The 14,832-nt window shown below is 38.6% G+C and overlaps 3 protein-coding genes across 5 annotated transcripts; 1 reads left to right on the plus strand and 2 right to left on the minus strand.

Annotated features, from left to right (window-relative positions):
* Window positions 1-853: 853 nt before the first annotated feature.
* Window positions 854-2,432, plus strand: LOC127813599 (acyl-CoA-binding protein). Its single transcript, XM_052354642.1, has 4 exons — window positions 854-1,007; window positions 1,594-1,711; window positions 1,960-2,022; window positions 2,149-2,432. The coding sequence occupies exons 1-4, from the start codon at window positions 996-998 to the stop codon at window positions 2,226-2,228; spliced, it is 273 nt and encodes a 90-aa protein (XP_052210602.1). The 5' UTR covers window positions 854-995; the 3' UTR covers window positions 2,229-2,432.
* A 1,148-nt stretch (window positions 2,433-3,580) lies between these two features.
* Window positions 3,581-7,790, minus strand: LOC127813598 (uncharacterized). 2 transcript variants are annotated; one of them, XM_052354641.1, is made up of 4 exons: window positions 6,828-7,790; window positions 5,083-5,138; window positions 4,803-4,995; window positions 3,581-4,259 (listed from the first exon to the last, which is right to left on the minus strand). In XM_052354641.1, the coding sequence occupies exons 1-4, from the start codon at window positions 7,503-7,505 to the stop codon at window positions 3,909-3,911; spliced, it is 1,278 nt and encodes a 425-aa protein (XP_052210601.1). In that variant the 5' UTR covers window positions 7,506-7,790; the 3' UTR covers window positions 3,581-3,908. The 2 variants fall into 2 exon arrangements, with proteins under 2 accessions (XP_052210601.1, XP_052210600.1); XM_052354640.1 differs by having other exon boundaries at window positions 3,581-4,262; window positions 6,828-7,783.
* A 1,900-nt stretch (window positions 7,791-9,690) lies between these two features.
* Window positions 9,691-14,114, minus strand: LOC127813280 (urea-proton symporter DUR3-like). 2 transcript variants are annotated; one of them, XM_052354172.1, is made up of 9 exons: window positions 13,702-14,114; window positions 12,922-13,029; window positions 12,734-12,829; window positions 12,552-12,634; window positions 12,247-12,467; window positions 11,738-12,000; window positions 11,428-11,666; window positions 10,592-11,241; window positions 9,691-10,247 (listed from the first exon to the last, which is right to left on the minus strand). In XM_052354172.1, the coding sequence occupies exons 1-9, from the start codon at window positions 13,885-13,887 to the stop codon at window positions 9,949-9,951; spliced, it is 2,145 nt and encodes a 714-aa protein (XP_052210132.1). In that variant the 5' UTR covers window positions 13,888-14,114; the 3' UTR covers window positions 9,691-9,948. The 2 variants fall into 2 exon arrangements, with proteins under 2 accessions (XP_052210132.1, XP_052210133.1); XM_052354173.1 differs by lacking the exon at window positions 13,702-14,114 and adding an exon at window positions 13,478-13,621.
* Window positions 14,115-14,832: the final 718 nt, after the last annotated feature.

Here is a 14,832-nt window from a genome sequence, read left to right on the forward strand (position 1 = left end):
TTATATTTTTTATTCTCACCATGTCAAAGAAATGTTATAATACTATTACTTTTTTTAAGCAAAAAATGCATTGTATGCCCATATAAAAATATAATAAATATTTCTCACATTTCAAAACTACATTGACTACTATTATTATTCAAAAGTTATTCTCAATTATTTAATGTTGTTGGATTTATGTTATACAAAATATTCTTGGTATTTTATATGCTTTTATTATAATTATCTATTAATATAATTGCATTGGGTGTAATTATTTATTAATATAATTATCTATATTAGGTAATCTTATTTATCTGATAAATATCTTTAAACAAATTAAAAGTTAATCTCTTAATATTTATTTACTAATTAAGGAGTGATAACTATTTTTAAAATTAAATTTAAACTAATTTGATTAAATTAGTTTTGGAGAATATTGACATGTGCTTAGTCTATAAATAGAGGGATTTCTTTATTAATAATATGCACATAAAACAATTCGAAGCCCTAATCAAGAGCAAATTCAAGGGCATACATCGTCAGTGTGCAATTGAATTATTGATCGGAAACATCCATTCAATTGCATTGATCTTGCATTCAAATAATATCTTATGGTCAATATATGTATTTTTTGTAAATTTCTTACATTCATATCTATTTAACGAGGATTTGAATGACAGAGAAGTTAGTGTAAAATTCAAACCTCAAATAATATGAATTATAATATACTGAAACCTAAGGGGTGCAGAGTATAATTTCCTCATTTATTGATGATGCAACTGAATTACAAATAGTTATAGTTGTGGGTTCAATTCGTAATATCATTTTAATGTGTTCAAAATCATTACTTGATAGTTAAAAAGGGCTTCTTTGCAATTTAATAGAAACGAACATGCTTTAAGAGAGCTCAAGTCCTCTCACACTCGCGCACGAAACTCATAGTCATAGCCCTCGGCCTAGTGTCAAGCGAAGCGGATTTCGAGTGTCCTTCAAGGATCCGGAGAAACTGAATAATGGGTTTGAAGGTTCGATCTCCATTCTCCTTCCGAATCACAAATCAACCTTCAATTTGGCTCTGTTGCAATTAGATTCTGATCTTTGTAAAGGGAAACATTCAGATCTAACTAAAATGATCTCATTATGAAATCATGGTTCCATGGAAAAATTAATTTCATCTTGATCTCTCGTGGATTCAGTTTGTTCCATCATTGCAGTTGAATCCATAAAAGTGATACAAAAGAAGATAAAATATCTGATCTTGCTCTTGGTTTGCACGGATATGTTATTTCTTATTTGATCTATGTACTTAAACTCTCTGTATTGCTTTCTGCACATCTTTCATTTCTTGAAAGAGAACTCATTGAAGGCGTGATTCTGTTATTCCAGATTACTTGTTAATCGTTTTGATTTGTAATCTTTGCTGGGTTTGATTTATATTTATAGTTTTACTTCTTGGGCTTTGTGATTGATTTAATGTTGTGTGGTGAACAAATTACTTCATCAAGCATCTTGCCTTCATTGAAAGGTTCTATTTCTCAGTAAATTTTCACTGGAGTTCTACCAATGAAACAATTCTGAGAATCTGAGATCAAACAATTGTGGGACCTGCAGGAGGATTTTGAGGAGCATGCCGAGAAAGCTAAGACCTTACCGGAGAATACTACCAATGAAAACAAGCTTATTCTGTATGGACTTTTCAAGCAAGCCACAGTTGGACCAGTGAACACTAGTCAGTAACTATCTCTTGTCTCTTGTTAACATGCTTGCTTGAATAGAATACAGTTTACTCTTGATGTTCGGTCATTCATTCTTATTGATCGTTGTCAAGATTGGATCACACATATTACACCCAAATCAAGAGAAATAAGACAAATTAGGTTTACCAGATGAGGAATTCACCCCATCTCTATGTAGTTTAAATTTGAGAGTTGTTTAACAAATATGAATCGGTTATAAATGTTACGCTTTGGTTGACAGGTCGCCCAGGTATCTTCAACATGAGGGATAGAGCAAAGTGGGATGCATGGAAGGCTGTTGAAGGTATTGTGTTTTGGCATTAAGATTTATGGACTCATTTTTTCCGATCTATGGGACAAATTTTTGGTGTTTCATGTGGCTGGCTGATCGTACGTGGCCCCTCATTGTAATTTATCATGTTTGTGGCAGGAAAATCAAAAGAGGAAGCAATGGGTGACTATATTACCAAAGTGAAACAGTTGCTGGAAGAAGCTGCTGCTTCAGCTTGATGTTGAATTTGTGTGTTTCTTCGTCATGACTTTGTCTGTTCTGTATGTTTGGATCGGGTACGATAGGGTTTAGTGGGCATGTCTTTACTATTGGACACCAATGGTTTTGCGTTCCAAGGCTTCTTGTGGCTAAATTTATGACTCTACTAAGTGAATTTCCGTCCTGGATTATGAGTTCATCAGAGTTTCATTTTGTTACCTCAATTTGGAGTCATGATATCCGGTGATTGATTTATCATTTTGGATAGTCATCTTGTGAAATCCTGACTCAATTCATTGTGCATTCTTGTAATCTTCCTTCCTCTCCCCATGGGGCTGGGTCATAAAGATGTGTGTGAAGGCATTTACTTCTCTACTTTCATATTTTCTTTTTGCCCATGCTGCTGTTGCACATTGAGAGGGCTTATTGGGCGAAATCTAGTATCAAGGCCGGCTCAAGGGGTTCTGGGGCCCTGGTGCTGGCTGTTGGCGTCAGCAGGGGCAGCGGCGCAGGCTCTCTCTCGAGCGTGCGCGCACACGCACCCTCGACAGCAATCGCATCTTGTTGGCTGTCTCTCTCTCGCTTGCTATCTCCTTCGGTCTCCGTTTGCTGGTCTAGTCGGCGTCTCCCCGTCTCCTCCTCGGCTCCGCTCCTCTTGGTCTTGTCTCTTGGGTGGTTGACTAGTCAGCTGTCGGTGGCCTCCTTCTAGGTAGGGCCGACGATCTCTGCAAATTTTTTGGGCCCCTTTTTTTGGGGCCCGACAACTAATCAACCATAAGTGGTGTTCTTCTAGACAGTAGGGCCAGCAGCTTCTGGAACATTTTTTGCGGCCCCTCTTTTTTGGGGTCGTAGGCATACATCTTAGTTGCCTATGCCTTGAGCAGGCCCAGCCTAGTATGCACAGCCAGCCACACAAGTTTGAGCCAGTTACACCCGGCTGGCTTCCATATGATCCATTGGGTTTCCTTTGATCTAAAAGCATTGTTCTGACGATTCTGCATTTGTGGGTAGGTTTTAACTGACTAGTTTACTCCGCTCATGGGTACTTAGTACAAGCATTTATTCTGTGGTCCCTATTTGTTTTGCATTAGAAGCATTTATGGGTAAAGTGAAATTTTCACAATGCTTACAAGTTTAAGTTTGAGATTACTATAATCCATTTATTCATTTTCATAATTAAGCAAATATATCTTAAAAGAGCAGACGCGTACAAAAGAATAAGCTATAGAATAGAAACAAAAATAAAAGTCCCCCTAAATCCCATCGTGGTCATCACCTGATTGGCCTCTTCTTATCTTTTTTTTTTTTATTAAAAAAATAAAAGTAAATGGAAGGGAGTGTCGTGAAATAAAGACCTTGAACAAAAATAAGATTAGATAAAATAAAAATCAGAGCTTTTTAATCAAAATATAGCAGCTTTAAGCATCTAATCCATCCTTTCACAGACACAACAACTAACCTCTTTTGATCATCATTCTGCATTGCTTCCTAACTTCTTTAAAATCATTTTTTTTCCTTTCTCCCTTTACCGACCCTTTCTCCATCATTTTCTCAACTTCCCTCTTATTCTCTTCTCTATTCTACAACAAATCATTTGGACTTCTCTTGAAACTTTCCAGCCACCTCTTCAATGGCTCGTGACAGCATTTACCAGAAGAATATGTATTTGCTAGATCAGGATTGTACAAAACCAGTTATCTCTATTGAACAAAAGGGTACCCAGATAAATAGTATTCCCCAACACGAGATGCGCCGTCTCTGGCCAGAATCCCTTCAAGATCTCCGATGATTCTTGCCAGCCATATCTCCAAGTTCCTCTGGATCTCTCTGAAGTTGTTTTTAATGGAGTCCATGCAGCGCCTCGTAGTCAGCTGCGCCTGAGCTTCCAGACCGCCCCCCAGATAGCTCTTTCCAGTCTCAGTTTGCAGCGCCATCAGCTTCTGTGCGGTTTCAGACGCGCGCTGCTGGAGACGAAATGCTTCGAGCAAGAACTCTGTTTGTCTTTGTGTTCGAAACTCCGAGCTCAGTGTCGGTTCAGAGGGATCGCTGGCCTGCTGCAACAAAGAAAACAAGAATTTTAGTAGATTTTCTATCATAAATTCACAATAACAAAAACGATCTGTTGCCATGCCATTATGACAAAGAAAACATGAAAGATATAGGCTCGTGAGGGGCAAATGTGTAATGCCTCGAGATATCCAGCATCAAAACCCGATATCAGACACAAATTTCACCCTTTTGCTTCCATAGATTTGACAGTGCTACTAAGAACCCTAGTTATGCACGACTACAACTCCATTAGACAAATGTGTAGCATTAAACAGAAATCGCGACCTCCCAATCACAAAGAAGTAACTCTATCATTGCAACCAGAGCTTGTCCTCGTATCATCATTTATTACAACTAATGTGTTTTGACAAACACTCAAAACAAAAACCGCAACATGGTGAGATGGACAAGGTTCTTGAAGCACTTTTTGCTTTTTCTCCCCTTGATGGATCTCACAGACTACGTACAGATTAAAGAAAATGTTGACAAAATCTTATAAAAGCAAAAAGCTGCAAAAAAGAGAGCATTAACTTGTTATGTATTACCATTCTTCTGCATAGATCATCAATCTTTCCTGCAAGAGCTTGATATCTCTTAGCTTGCTTTCTCATCTGTGAAGGTACCTTTGAAAGATTACTTTTGTCAATTCTTTCCAAATTCAGCAGTTCCTGCTCAAGTAACTTTAATTTAGAGGAGACACCAGTGGCCTCGCCATCTACCTTCCATGGGGACTCCCTTCTGAGCAACAAACATAGTTGCTCCGTGGTTAGAGTTTGTTGGCATTATATCTTAACAAATATTTATATGAAGAGTGTTAAGAATTACCTCACTGAAAAATGCTTTAAGTGATGTAATGACTCGAGGGACTCATACTGTGGATCCTGAGTCAAAGAACATATAAAATCAGCATAAGATTGGAAATACCTTAAATTCTAATTGCTATTTAGGAATCCAGATGTCTGTTTGATCACTTAAAACATAGAAAGGATTCAGGAAACAGATAGTTGTGCCTATAGAGAGTCTTTTGAACATATGAAGTGAAACATTCTTACATTGGATGCCTCACTCTATGTTAACGAAGAAAAGGAAGTTCATTTTCTGTCTGAGAATTATGTGAAATAATCCACATGATTTCTGGTGGACTGAAATTGAGTTCAAAGACAATAGGTTGCACAATTACTAGTTAACCCTCCCCTTAATGGACAAGCTTTAGAAAACTGGCTTTGGTTGTGAGGCTTCCATCATACATTGGGACAAGACTTCCAAAGGGGCCCATTGCCACCTAGAAAAAGATACAGCTAGTGCAAATGCCAAAAGGTGCAATTTCTCACAGCACACAAAAAGGAAATTCCAGAAAGGAAGGAAAAAACAAGAAGAAACAACAAGAAAGTCAAGAAATGAGAGGGAACATGTCAATATGCATGCACAGACAAATGAGTCCACCACAGAGATAGACATCACAAATCAACTTTCAAATTAGTTTCCTATTAACATATTGCAATAATCCAATATTGGGCATCCTCATCAACAAGCATTTCAGGCTTGAGTAGTGATGGGAGAAAAGCACGATAGACGATAGATGAGAAGTATCTTTCAACTTTCCCACATAATTTGTCAATATAAGAACTTAATTTAAATGGGACATCATGTTGGGCACCTAAAACAGCAGTTACAGTTGGATGAAAGGGATGTCGCAAGATTCCTAACAATGACAATTATGGTGGTTAGCTGTGGTCCAGTCTAATGGTGAAGTATGTGCTAAACAACAAAAGATGCTGGATTCAAGAGTTGTTCGTATAATCACACAATACTAGAGAACCCAATCTTGAGTGAACACCAAGACGATCAAAATGTTACTATCTTATGGATAAGTGACTGTGGACAAAATGCCCAACTAACCATCGAGACAGTATAAGACAGCCTGCAGGCTATAATGGTGCAGAATGCTTATTAATTAAGGCTTGGATTCATGTGACCAACCAACACTTTAAATGACAATTTTGAATGGAAATTTTGCACCAATTAGCCCGCCATGATGGAATTTGAAACACATGGTCCTCAACCCTAACAATAGAATCACAATCAGATATGAAATGGATTTTTTTCTTTTTTTTTTTTTCAAGTTCAATTTGCACTACAAACACAATCAAAGGCAGAGATGGGACATGATGAAGAATTCAACACCATTCAACTATGAACGATTAGGATATTCTTGCACCATCCTTGTAATTAACTCTGATATCACTTGTAAACTCTTGAAGTAGTTTTTGCATTGAGAAACTAAAAACCCTTGCAATCATAAGGACTCTAGATAACTGGTTAGGTGCACTCCGACGATTATAGTTATCGAGTCGTGATACATGCCAGAGCCCATCCTCAATAACTGAATAATCTCTCAAACGCTTATTACAAATCCAAGAAAGGATTAAGAATTCATTAAGGCTCGCCCATTTCCTTAACTCGGATTCATTTTCTCAGCAACCAAACAGCAGAAATTTTCCATCAATATGCAATAATATGAAGCAAATAATTCAGACAATCAAGAAGAAGAAGAAAAAGAAGCATCAAACCTGCCAGACACCCGTTTTTTGGGCCCAGAACTTGGAAGCAGAACTCAAGAACTCGGGGCTAAACCCATTGCCCGACCTGTATAGAACACCCATTTCCTCCATATTGTGTCCTTCTCTCTCCAATAAACACTCCTCCGGCACCGGATCCAACCCCACCGCCGCTTCAGAGCAGCACTCCCCACCGTACCCCCCGCCGCCGCCGCCGTCAGGACAGTCCTCGAACTCCGACGGCCGGGCCATGAAATTCAGCATCTCATCCCTTTCCCCCACTTCCCTCCTCAACTCGTCGACGCATCGGCTCAGTTCCAGCTCGGTCTTCTCGAGCTCCTCCACCCTGGCGCGGAGGCGCGTGATCTCGTCGGCGCCGGCGTCGATCTGGTGGAGCAGGCGCTTCTCCTCGCGGTGCCAGGCGTGGCGGTGGGTGGCGAAGATCTCCACGACCCGGGCGTTGGCCTTGGAGTCCTCCTTCCGCCGCGAGAGGAGCTCCCGGAGCTGCTCCTCCGTCTCCACCAGCTTCAGATACAGCTCGCCGTTCCGAGACTGGAGCGTCAAGCCGAGGAAGACCCCGAACGTGAGACCCAGATACGAACAGAGTAGCTTTTCGTGGTTTGGTTCGTCGTTGGAGAAATCGACGGCGACGGGTGGTTGTGGGTCGCGGTCGTGTGCTTGTGCCGCCATTAATGGGGACTCTTTGCTCTCGCGCACCTCTCTCTCTCTCTCTGGAGGTGTGTTGTTGGGGTTGGGGAAATGTGTGTATTTTGTCTTTGTGTCTGTAATGTACAGATTTTTTGAGTACTTGTCTGAAGCTTTTTTCTCTTTCTCTATGAAGAGTCTTTTATCTTCTCTTTCTCTTCTCTCCTCTGTTTGTATCTGTATTCTGCAATCATCAATGGCTTTTCTTGCTTTTTTGGAACTTTACCACTGCAACTGTTACTGTTGCTCTTTCTACTTTCTACTTTCTACTTTCATACATCCAATGGCTTCTCATACATCCATTACCATTTTCATCAACCCTTTAAACAATAAAATTAATACTCTCTAATAAATCTATCTATCTATCTTTATTTCCCTTTAAGATTTTCCTACTAAAAATTAAATCTTGGCGTCCCCACCCCACTTGCATCTTTCTCATATCCGTTTATATTGAGTTTTCGTAACAAAAATGTATTTTATTGATCACATATCACACACACATTAATAACAAGTACCTGTACCGAAACAAAAGAACTGACATGTTGGTTGCTTGGTAAATGATACATTTAAAATACATATATATTCGAAGTGAATAATTTAATGGCAATGATGAGTCAGGCAAGTCACATGGCTGGGTAGATAACATGGCAGGGAGACTAACAACATCACAGAAAGAAAAGAAAAGAAAATTATGAGATTGCAATTTTGGCTTATTTACAGTTACATTACTGTGAGAAATGATTGATTGGCCCTCCTTCTAATAATCTTCCTTATTGCAGTTTTTTTTCTTTCTTTTTTCTAAGATCAGATTCAAATGGGAAGAGAGAGAGAGAGAGAGAGAGAGAGGAGACTAAGACATGACAAAGTCCTAGACATGCGGCCATCCAAAATGACTAAACAAAACATGGGGGCTTGGCTTTGCACAGTTATATAGTAGAGTCTGCGAGGAGCTGCAAATGATGCCTGAATTGAACAAGGCTGCCTTTTGTTTTTATCTTATGAAACGCAGACCAGACAATACTGCACTGTTCACACCTCCATTTTCCCAAAGAAAAAGGAAAAAATATATATATATTGTTATAAATGTGATCCGAAATTTAAATTTGTTTGTTATTGGGTTTTTTAATTTTATAGCGATAAAGACTTTGAATTTGACTATGGGTAGGATGTTAAAATTGAGATTTATCTTTTAAACTTATTTTCTAATCAGAATATAATTTTTCGTATATATTTATAGATAAATTTAGATCTATAAATAGGTGCTCAATGTCATAAAATTCATTATACCAATATTATTTTTGTATTACTAATATTTGATTAGTAATATTTTATTGTTTCTGTCTATAATTTTTTTGATTTGTGTGATTGATGATTTATTTGTAATTTGTTTTCGATCCAAATTTTATAATAAAGGTTTGGGCTAAATTTTATTGAGAGTAAATTTATATTTAGATTTTTTTATATTTTTAATGTGTGTTATTTATGAGTTATTATATATATTTAAAAAATTTAATCAACTCATATTATTATTGATGACAAACAAGTAAGGGATCTAAGATAATTTAATTTTCACATTTGTTTTATATAGTTATAGGATTTTATATTATTTAAATTTACTATCGAGACAAAGTTTTTTTTATGAATAATGATTTTTTTGTAATTGAAAAATCATGATTTATCTTGTAAAAAAAGTTTTTTTTATAAAATAAGAGTAAGATTATGTATAAAGACAAAATGGAGGTCTAGACTGTCTAGTATACTTAAAATACCTTTTTATTGGCATTTTTTGGAGCTTTTTATGAGTTAGACTTAGTATCAAATTAAATTGGTTCTTTTTTATTAGAAAATCATAAGTTTTGAGTTGTGAAAAAAAACACTTTTTTATTAGCACTTTGGAGCTTTTATAGGCCGAACTTACTAGTAAGGTAAGATTGCTTTCTTTGTAATTGAAAGGTCACAAATTTAAATTATAAAAATATTTAAAAAAAATAAATAAATATAAGACTACTTACAAAGATGACTCTCCCTCACTCTCGTAAAACAAGGAGTCTCCTAAATTAAAAATACCCTTTTTATTAAATTTTGGGTTGGTAAAAACACCCTATTTAATTGAGGGTTTCCGGAGCTCTAGTAAGCAAACAAACAATTTATGCTTTAGCATCAACCAACATGGCAAATTTTGGCTGCATTTATTCATGTTAATGAACAGGATATCGGTTGAGACAAGAAGAACTGTTCTACAGTATTGACAATTCGTGGCACCTTGCACTGACAAGCTTTGCTAAAAGTCAAAGCTCATAAATCATCATATGGTTGAAAATTTCAAATTAACAAGCCTGATTTCTCTGCCATTTTCACTTCTTCATCACTTCAGTTTCAAGCGGAATCTGAACCTGTCCTTGTTCATACTGAGTGAGAAATCTATGTATTAGGCAGAGACAATATGGGATTCGAATTGCTCTGAAGCCTCTTTCTTCTTGGCCTTCTCTTTCTCAAGCAAGTAAATTCTTTCGGCTTCTGGCATCGCTGACATGATCGTCTGCAGCTTCACATTCAATTCGTCGAGCTTTTCCATGACCCTGTCGTTTGTAAACATGCCAAGCATCACACTCTGGATTGTCTTCCAGCTCTCTGTCAATGGCAAAACAATGATTACAACTGATCCAATGGTGCCCCAAGCTATTGCTATAACTGCCCAGAATGTGAAGTATCCCTTGCTGAATTGCCCTGCATTAACAAACAACCATTAGCAGATATGATAAGATAGAAAACTTTGTGAAAGCAATGCTTGTCCTCTCCTAAGAAAATGGCATTATGGCATAATCTTAATGCCATTAAAAATGCTAAAGTTTCCGTTAATCTTTCTCATTTGATCCACATATGGAAAGGAAACTGGAAAGAAAATGGCGCAATCTATAGATGAATGTTGAATGTCAACGTTAGGATTGCTTTGAGACAACTTGTCAGGATCCAACCGATCACAATCACATACAGAAGTCAAGAGAAAACAGAACACGGTAAACTTAGGGAGTTTGAAGCAAACTGATCATGCAACTGGTTATCAAGCTTACCGGCAGGAAGAGAGAGCAAAGGCCACAACAGAGCAATCACGACAGTAAAGCCAACCCCCCATTTCACTATCCATGCTTTGGCTCTGATCAACTTTTCTTCCTTGAACTCCTCAGCTGGCAGCTCGCTCTTTTCCTTTTCAACCACAGTTATCTGCTTAGTGGTATCCCAGTCATAGTTCTGAGGCCATAGAAGACTGCACAAAGCATGAACAGCTCCACCAGTAAGAATAGAGACAAGGTTCCCGGCCAGCATTGGCGCATTCCTGCCGGTGGTGTCAAGATTGACCCTTCCATACTCAACACTTGCAACCGACAACCAAGTTATGATCCCGAGAATGCAGCCAATGATTGCCCCGAGGATGGCACCGATTGCATTGGCTTTGCGCCACAGGAGCATGAAAGCTATGGGAAGGACAGCAGAGCCGATAAGGACTCCCATGGCAAGGTACATCCACCCTAGAGAAACCCCGGCCTTGTTTAGGATTACTGCTAATATTCCCATGAAACATCCGAAGGCCAGGACAACTCCCCTCGACACTTTGAGGATTTGCTTCCCACTGGCATCCGGGTTTATGTAAGTTCGGTAGATGTCGTACGTGCATAATGAGGAGACAGCTATTAGTTCGGACGAACCGGCAGATGTAACAGCCCTGGCCAGAAATTCAGACTTCAGAACACAATGTGGGAATAATTAAGTTTCAAGATTCAGTAAAAATTTGAATCACAAAGAGTGAAATGGCCAGAATGCGAGGCCCTAAAACATTTGAAAAGCGCTGAACTCTATTGTAGGAAGAAACTTGAACTGAGATTTGAAAGCCATGTTGCTTGCAACTCACATGAAAAGCATAGTGAGCAGAAGAACAGATCCGCCTTTCCCCATCAGAGCGATAGCAGTTGCAGGAGGAACAAGTCCATGGCTCGCCTCGCTTGCTGTTATAGGCAGATCGAGGGCCAGTGCTCCTAGACCAAGTGAAGTTGCCAGAGAGAACGGCACAGCAAACCATACCAACCCGCCCAACAAGTAGCCCTTATGAGTTGATGAAGGCCGTGCAGCAATGGCGCTTACCCAATATCCCTATAACAAGCTCGGTGAGAATTCATTTTTCATTGAAAATGCTAAAGGACATTGTTGAGGGTGACACTTACATTGTCCACAAAAACAGTACCAAAATTGCCAACAATGTTAATGATCCCAAAGACTAGCCCTCCGGAACTCAACATCGTCAGGTAAGAGCCCTTGTAATTCCCACTCACAGGGCCACAAGATTGGCCATCGTGGGAGAGGGGCGCCTGACACGCCCTTGATTTGCTTGCAACCTCCAATAGTCGATGATATACGATGCTTGGGCTGCCAAGGTCACTACTTGCCGTGTAAACCAAGTACACAAAGATGACTAATACCACATGAACTGAAACCAAAGACAAGTTATAAAGATCAAATAAGCACCGGCAATATAAAAAGTTAAATGTAAGGCCTTACAGAAGACAAGGTCACAGAAATAAATGACTAATAAGTTACAATTCATGTAGCCTACCCCCACATAAGAGGGATTAAGGCTTAATATGTTGTTTGTAACTTGAAAACAAGAGTAGGATAGTTACAGAAAAAAAAAAAAAAAAAGGTAAACAAGAGTAGGATATAAAGAGGCAAATACCTATTACAGAGTGAATGTAGCTTGCTAAGAAGGTGGCTTTTAGCCCCCCTGCAAGTGTGTAGACGATGACGCCAAGGGGAATCAGAAAGCTTGCGGCGTAGATGTTCACTCCAGTGAGCGCATTCACAACAGCAGAACCGCCAAGAAGCAGCATGGCAGTTACGATGATGTTTGTCAAGAAGCAAAACACGAGAAAGACTAGATGAGCAGCAGTTCCCCATCTGAACTAACATAGAGGCAACCCTTCAGAGTTAAGGAATTGAAGCTCGTTGACAAGTAAACATGTTTTGATTCAAATGACTTACCGAGCTTTCACAATTTCACACACCGTATGAGCATAGGGAGCCTTTCGTTTGATCTCTATTGCCATTACACCAAACAAGAGTACCTGTTCATTTTAGAAACTAACAAAATTTATCAATGGGAATGAACCTCCTTGGATTCTTGAAGAAACAAGAACTGTAAGAACAAAAACAGTTCAACATGCCTGGATAGTAGCCCCACTGGCATACCAGAAAGGACCGCTAACTCCATATTGCCACGCAACATTAGAGCTTTGCAAAATTGTAGCAGCCCAAGTCCACTTAAGCAATAAAAATTTCAAAGCCATTAGTTTGATATCAAACACAAAGGAGTTCCAGATTAGCAGAAACAGAGGCAAGCTAAGCACTTTACCTGAGATACAATTACGCTAGCAATAAGTCCTGTTTTGACATTCCGGCCAGCAGTGTTGAACCATTCTGACGTGTGGCGTGATCCGACATATCGCTTCTCCAGCCAAACCTAGCACCAAAATGAAACACACCCACACAGAGTTAGTACCTGCAATGTAAGAAAAATAGATTTAACGGTGAAGAATGGTAATTCACACAAGTTTAGAGCTTCAAATAATGCTCTCAAATAGTTACTATAGTGAGTAATCAGTGTTTTTGGGGGCAGAAACAAATTGTCAATACAAGGAAGTGTAGAAGTGTTGAATTGAACATAAGTAGATAAAATTGGATTCCAATCTCACTACTGCCAATCCAATATTTAAAAAATATAATTTTATGCATTTGGAAAAAAAAAATAATAATATAAAAGATAAAAGGATAAAAATGATCACTTTCTCAACAAACTCGAGCTTTTGAATGCAATGGTGGTCATTAACTCAAACGAAAATGTTTAAATAGTTGAACGTATTTAAGCCAATTATGTGGTGAACCTTGGCCACATATGAGTGGTTACTTACTTTCTTCTCCTTCTAAAAGGTTTCTGTGGTAACTTTACAAGAAGTAGATGAACCCTAGTATTGGTTGTACTCGTTTCATGGTTCTTATCGTCTAGGAAAAGCGACATGAACTTTACAAAGAATCAGTGGAAATGATTACTGTAAGAAACGGAAAAGAAGCGATGAAAGGCTTGAAAAGGCCAAATTTCTTGAACAGAAGAAGATTGCAGAGATGGGGGAAGTACCAGGAAAGAGGTGAAGACAGCAAAGAAAGCCCCAAATCCAAGAATAACAGAGTAGCCAACTCCTTGATTCAACACAGCTTTTCCCCCAAAGAAGCTGCCCTGCCTCACGCAGCTTCCCCCTGCCTCGGTGGAGTAATACTTGCCGGAGAAGTCAAACGGCGGACAGCTGGGTGGAGAAGAGGCCATCGCCGGCGACAATTCTCCGGGAGTCACATCCTGAAACTAGTTTGTCTTCCTTGACGGGGATTTATAGGGAAAATAACTGGTTTTTTGTTGTGATTGTACGATGGGTTCCATGGGTTCCAAGTCAAACTATGGGATGAATCTGTCTCATTCGTATCCTGTGGAATCTCTTGTGTGGCAGTGATGAAGCGAGAAATTCAGCTTTGAGAGCCCAAATTCTTTGTTTTATTTTTTATTATAATCAACTTGAGCAGCACTTGGGAGGGACATCCTGCCATGAACGGTTGATAATTGGGAGGAAGACTAGTCAAAGAGTATCCATTGGTGGATTCCTTTTGACTTGGGTACCTCCTTGTCAATATTCGACGCCATCTTCAATAATTGAGATCCAAAAATCAAATTAACTTCAATAATGTCTCCCGTTCACATGTATCATCATTGCGGCGTTAGAAGGGTGGCACTGCCGCCGTAGCCGCCGCGTGAAGCGGCGGCGTAGCCATCGTGGTGGGGATAATCGGTTGCGGACCTTCCTTATTCCACGCCTTCGTCTCTCTTGGAATAACTTCTGAGCCCAATTTGCAATTGCATTTCTTTTAGGTTTTCTAACTTTCTAACTCATTTTAATACTTTCACACTCCTTAGGTTCAACTGTTTATAATTATTCTCAAATACTAAAAGAAAAAAACATATTAAGGGCAATGCCGGTTCAATAATATCTCGCTTACTTATGTAAAAAAAAAAATTATAATTAAACCATCAACTATATAAATGAACACAAAATTTAACATAAAAAATTTAAATTGAGAAAAATTAAGAGTAAAAATAACAAAATATTACTATAATGATATTGGTACAAATTTACAATTCAACAAGTGTAAGTTTATCTCACCATTTATATTATTTATTTATACATAAGTGTGATGGGTAACGCTTAGGTGTTGGAATTAA

The sequence above is a fragment of the Diospyros lotus genome, chromosome 11 (genome assembly GCF_014633365.1).
Source record: "Diospyros lotus cultivar Yz01 chromosome 11, ASM1463336v1, whole genome shotgun sequence".
In the NCBI taxonomy this organism is placed as follows: Eukaryota; Viridiplantae; Streptophyta; class Magnoliopsida; order Ericales; family Ebenaceae; genus Diospyros; species Diospyros lotus.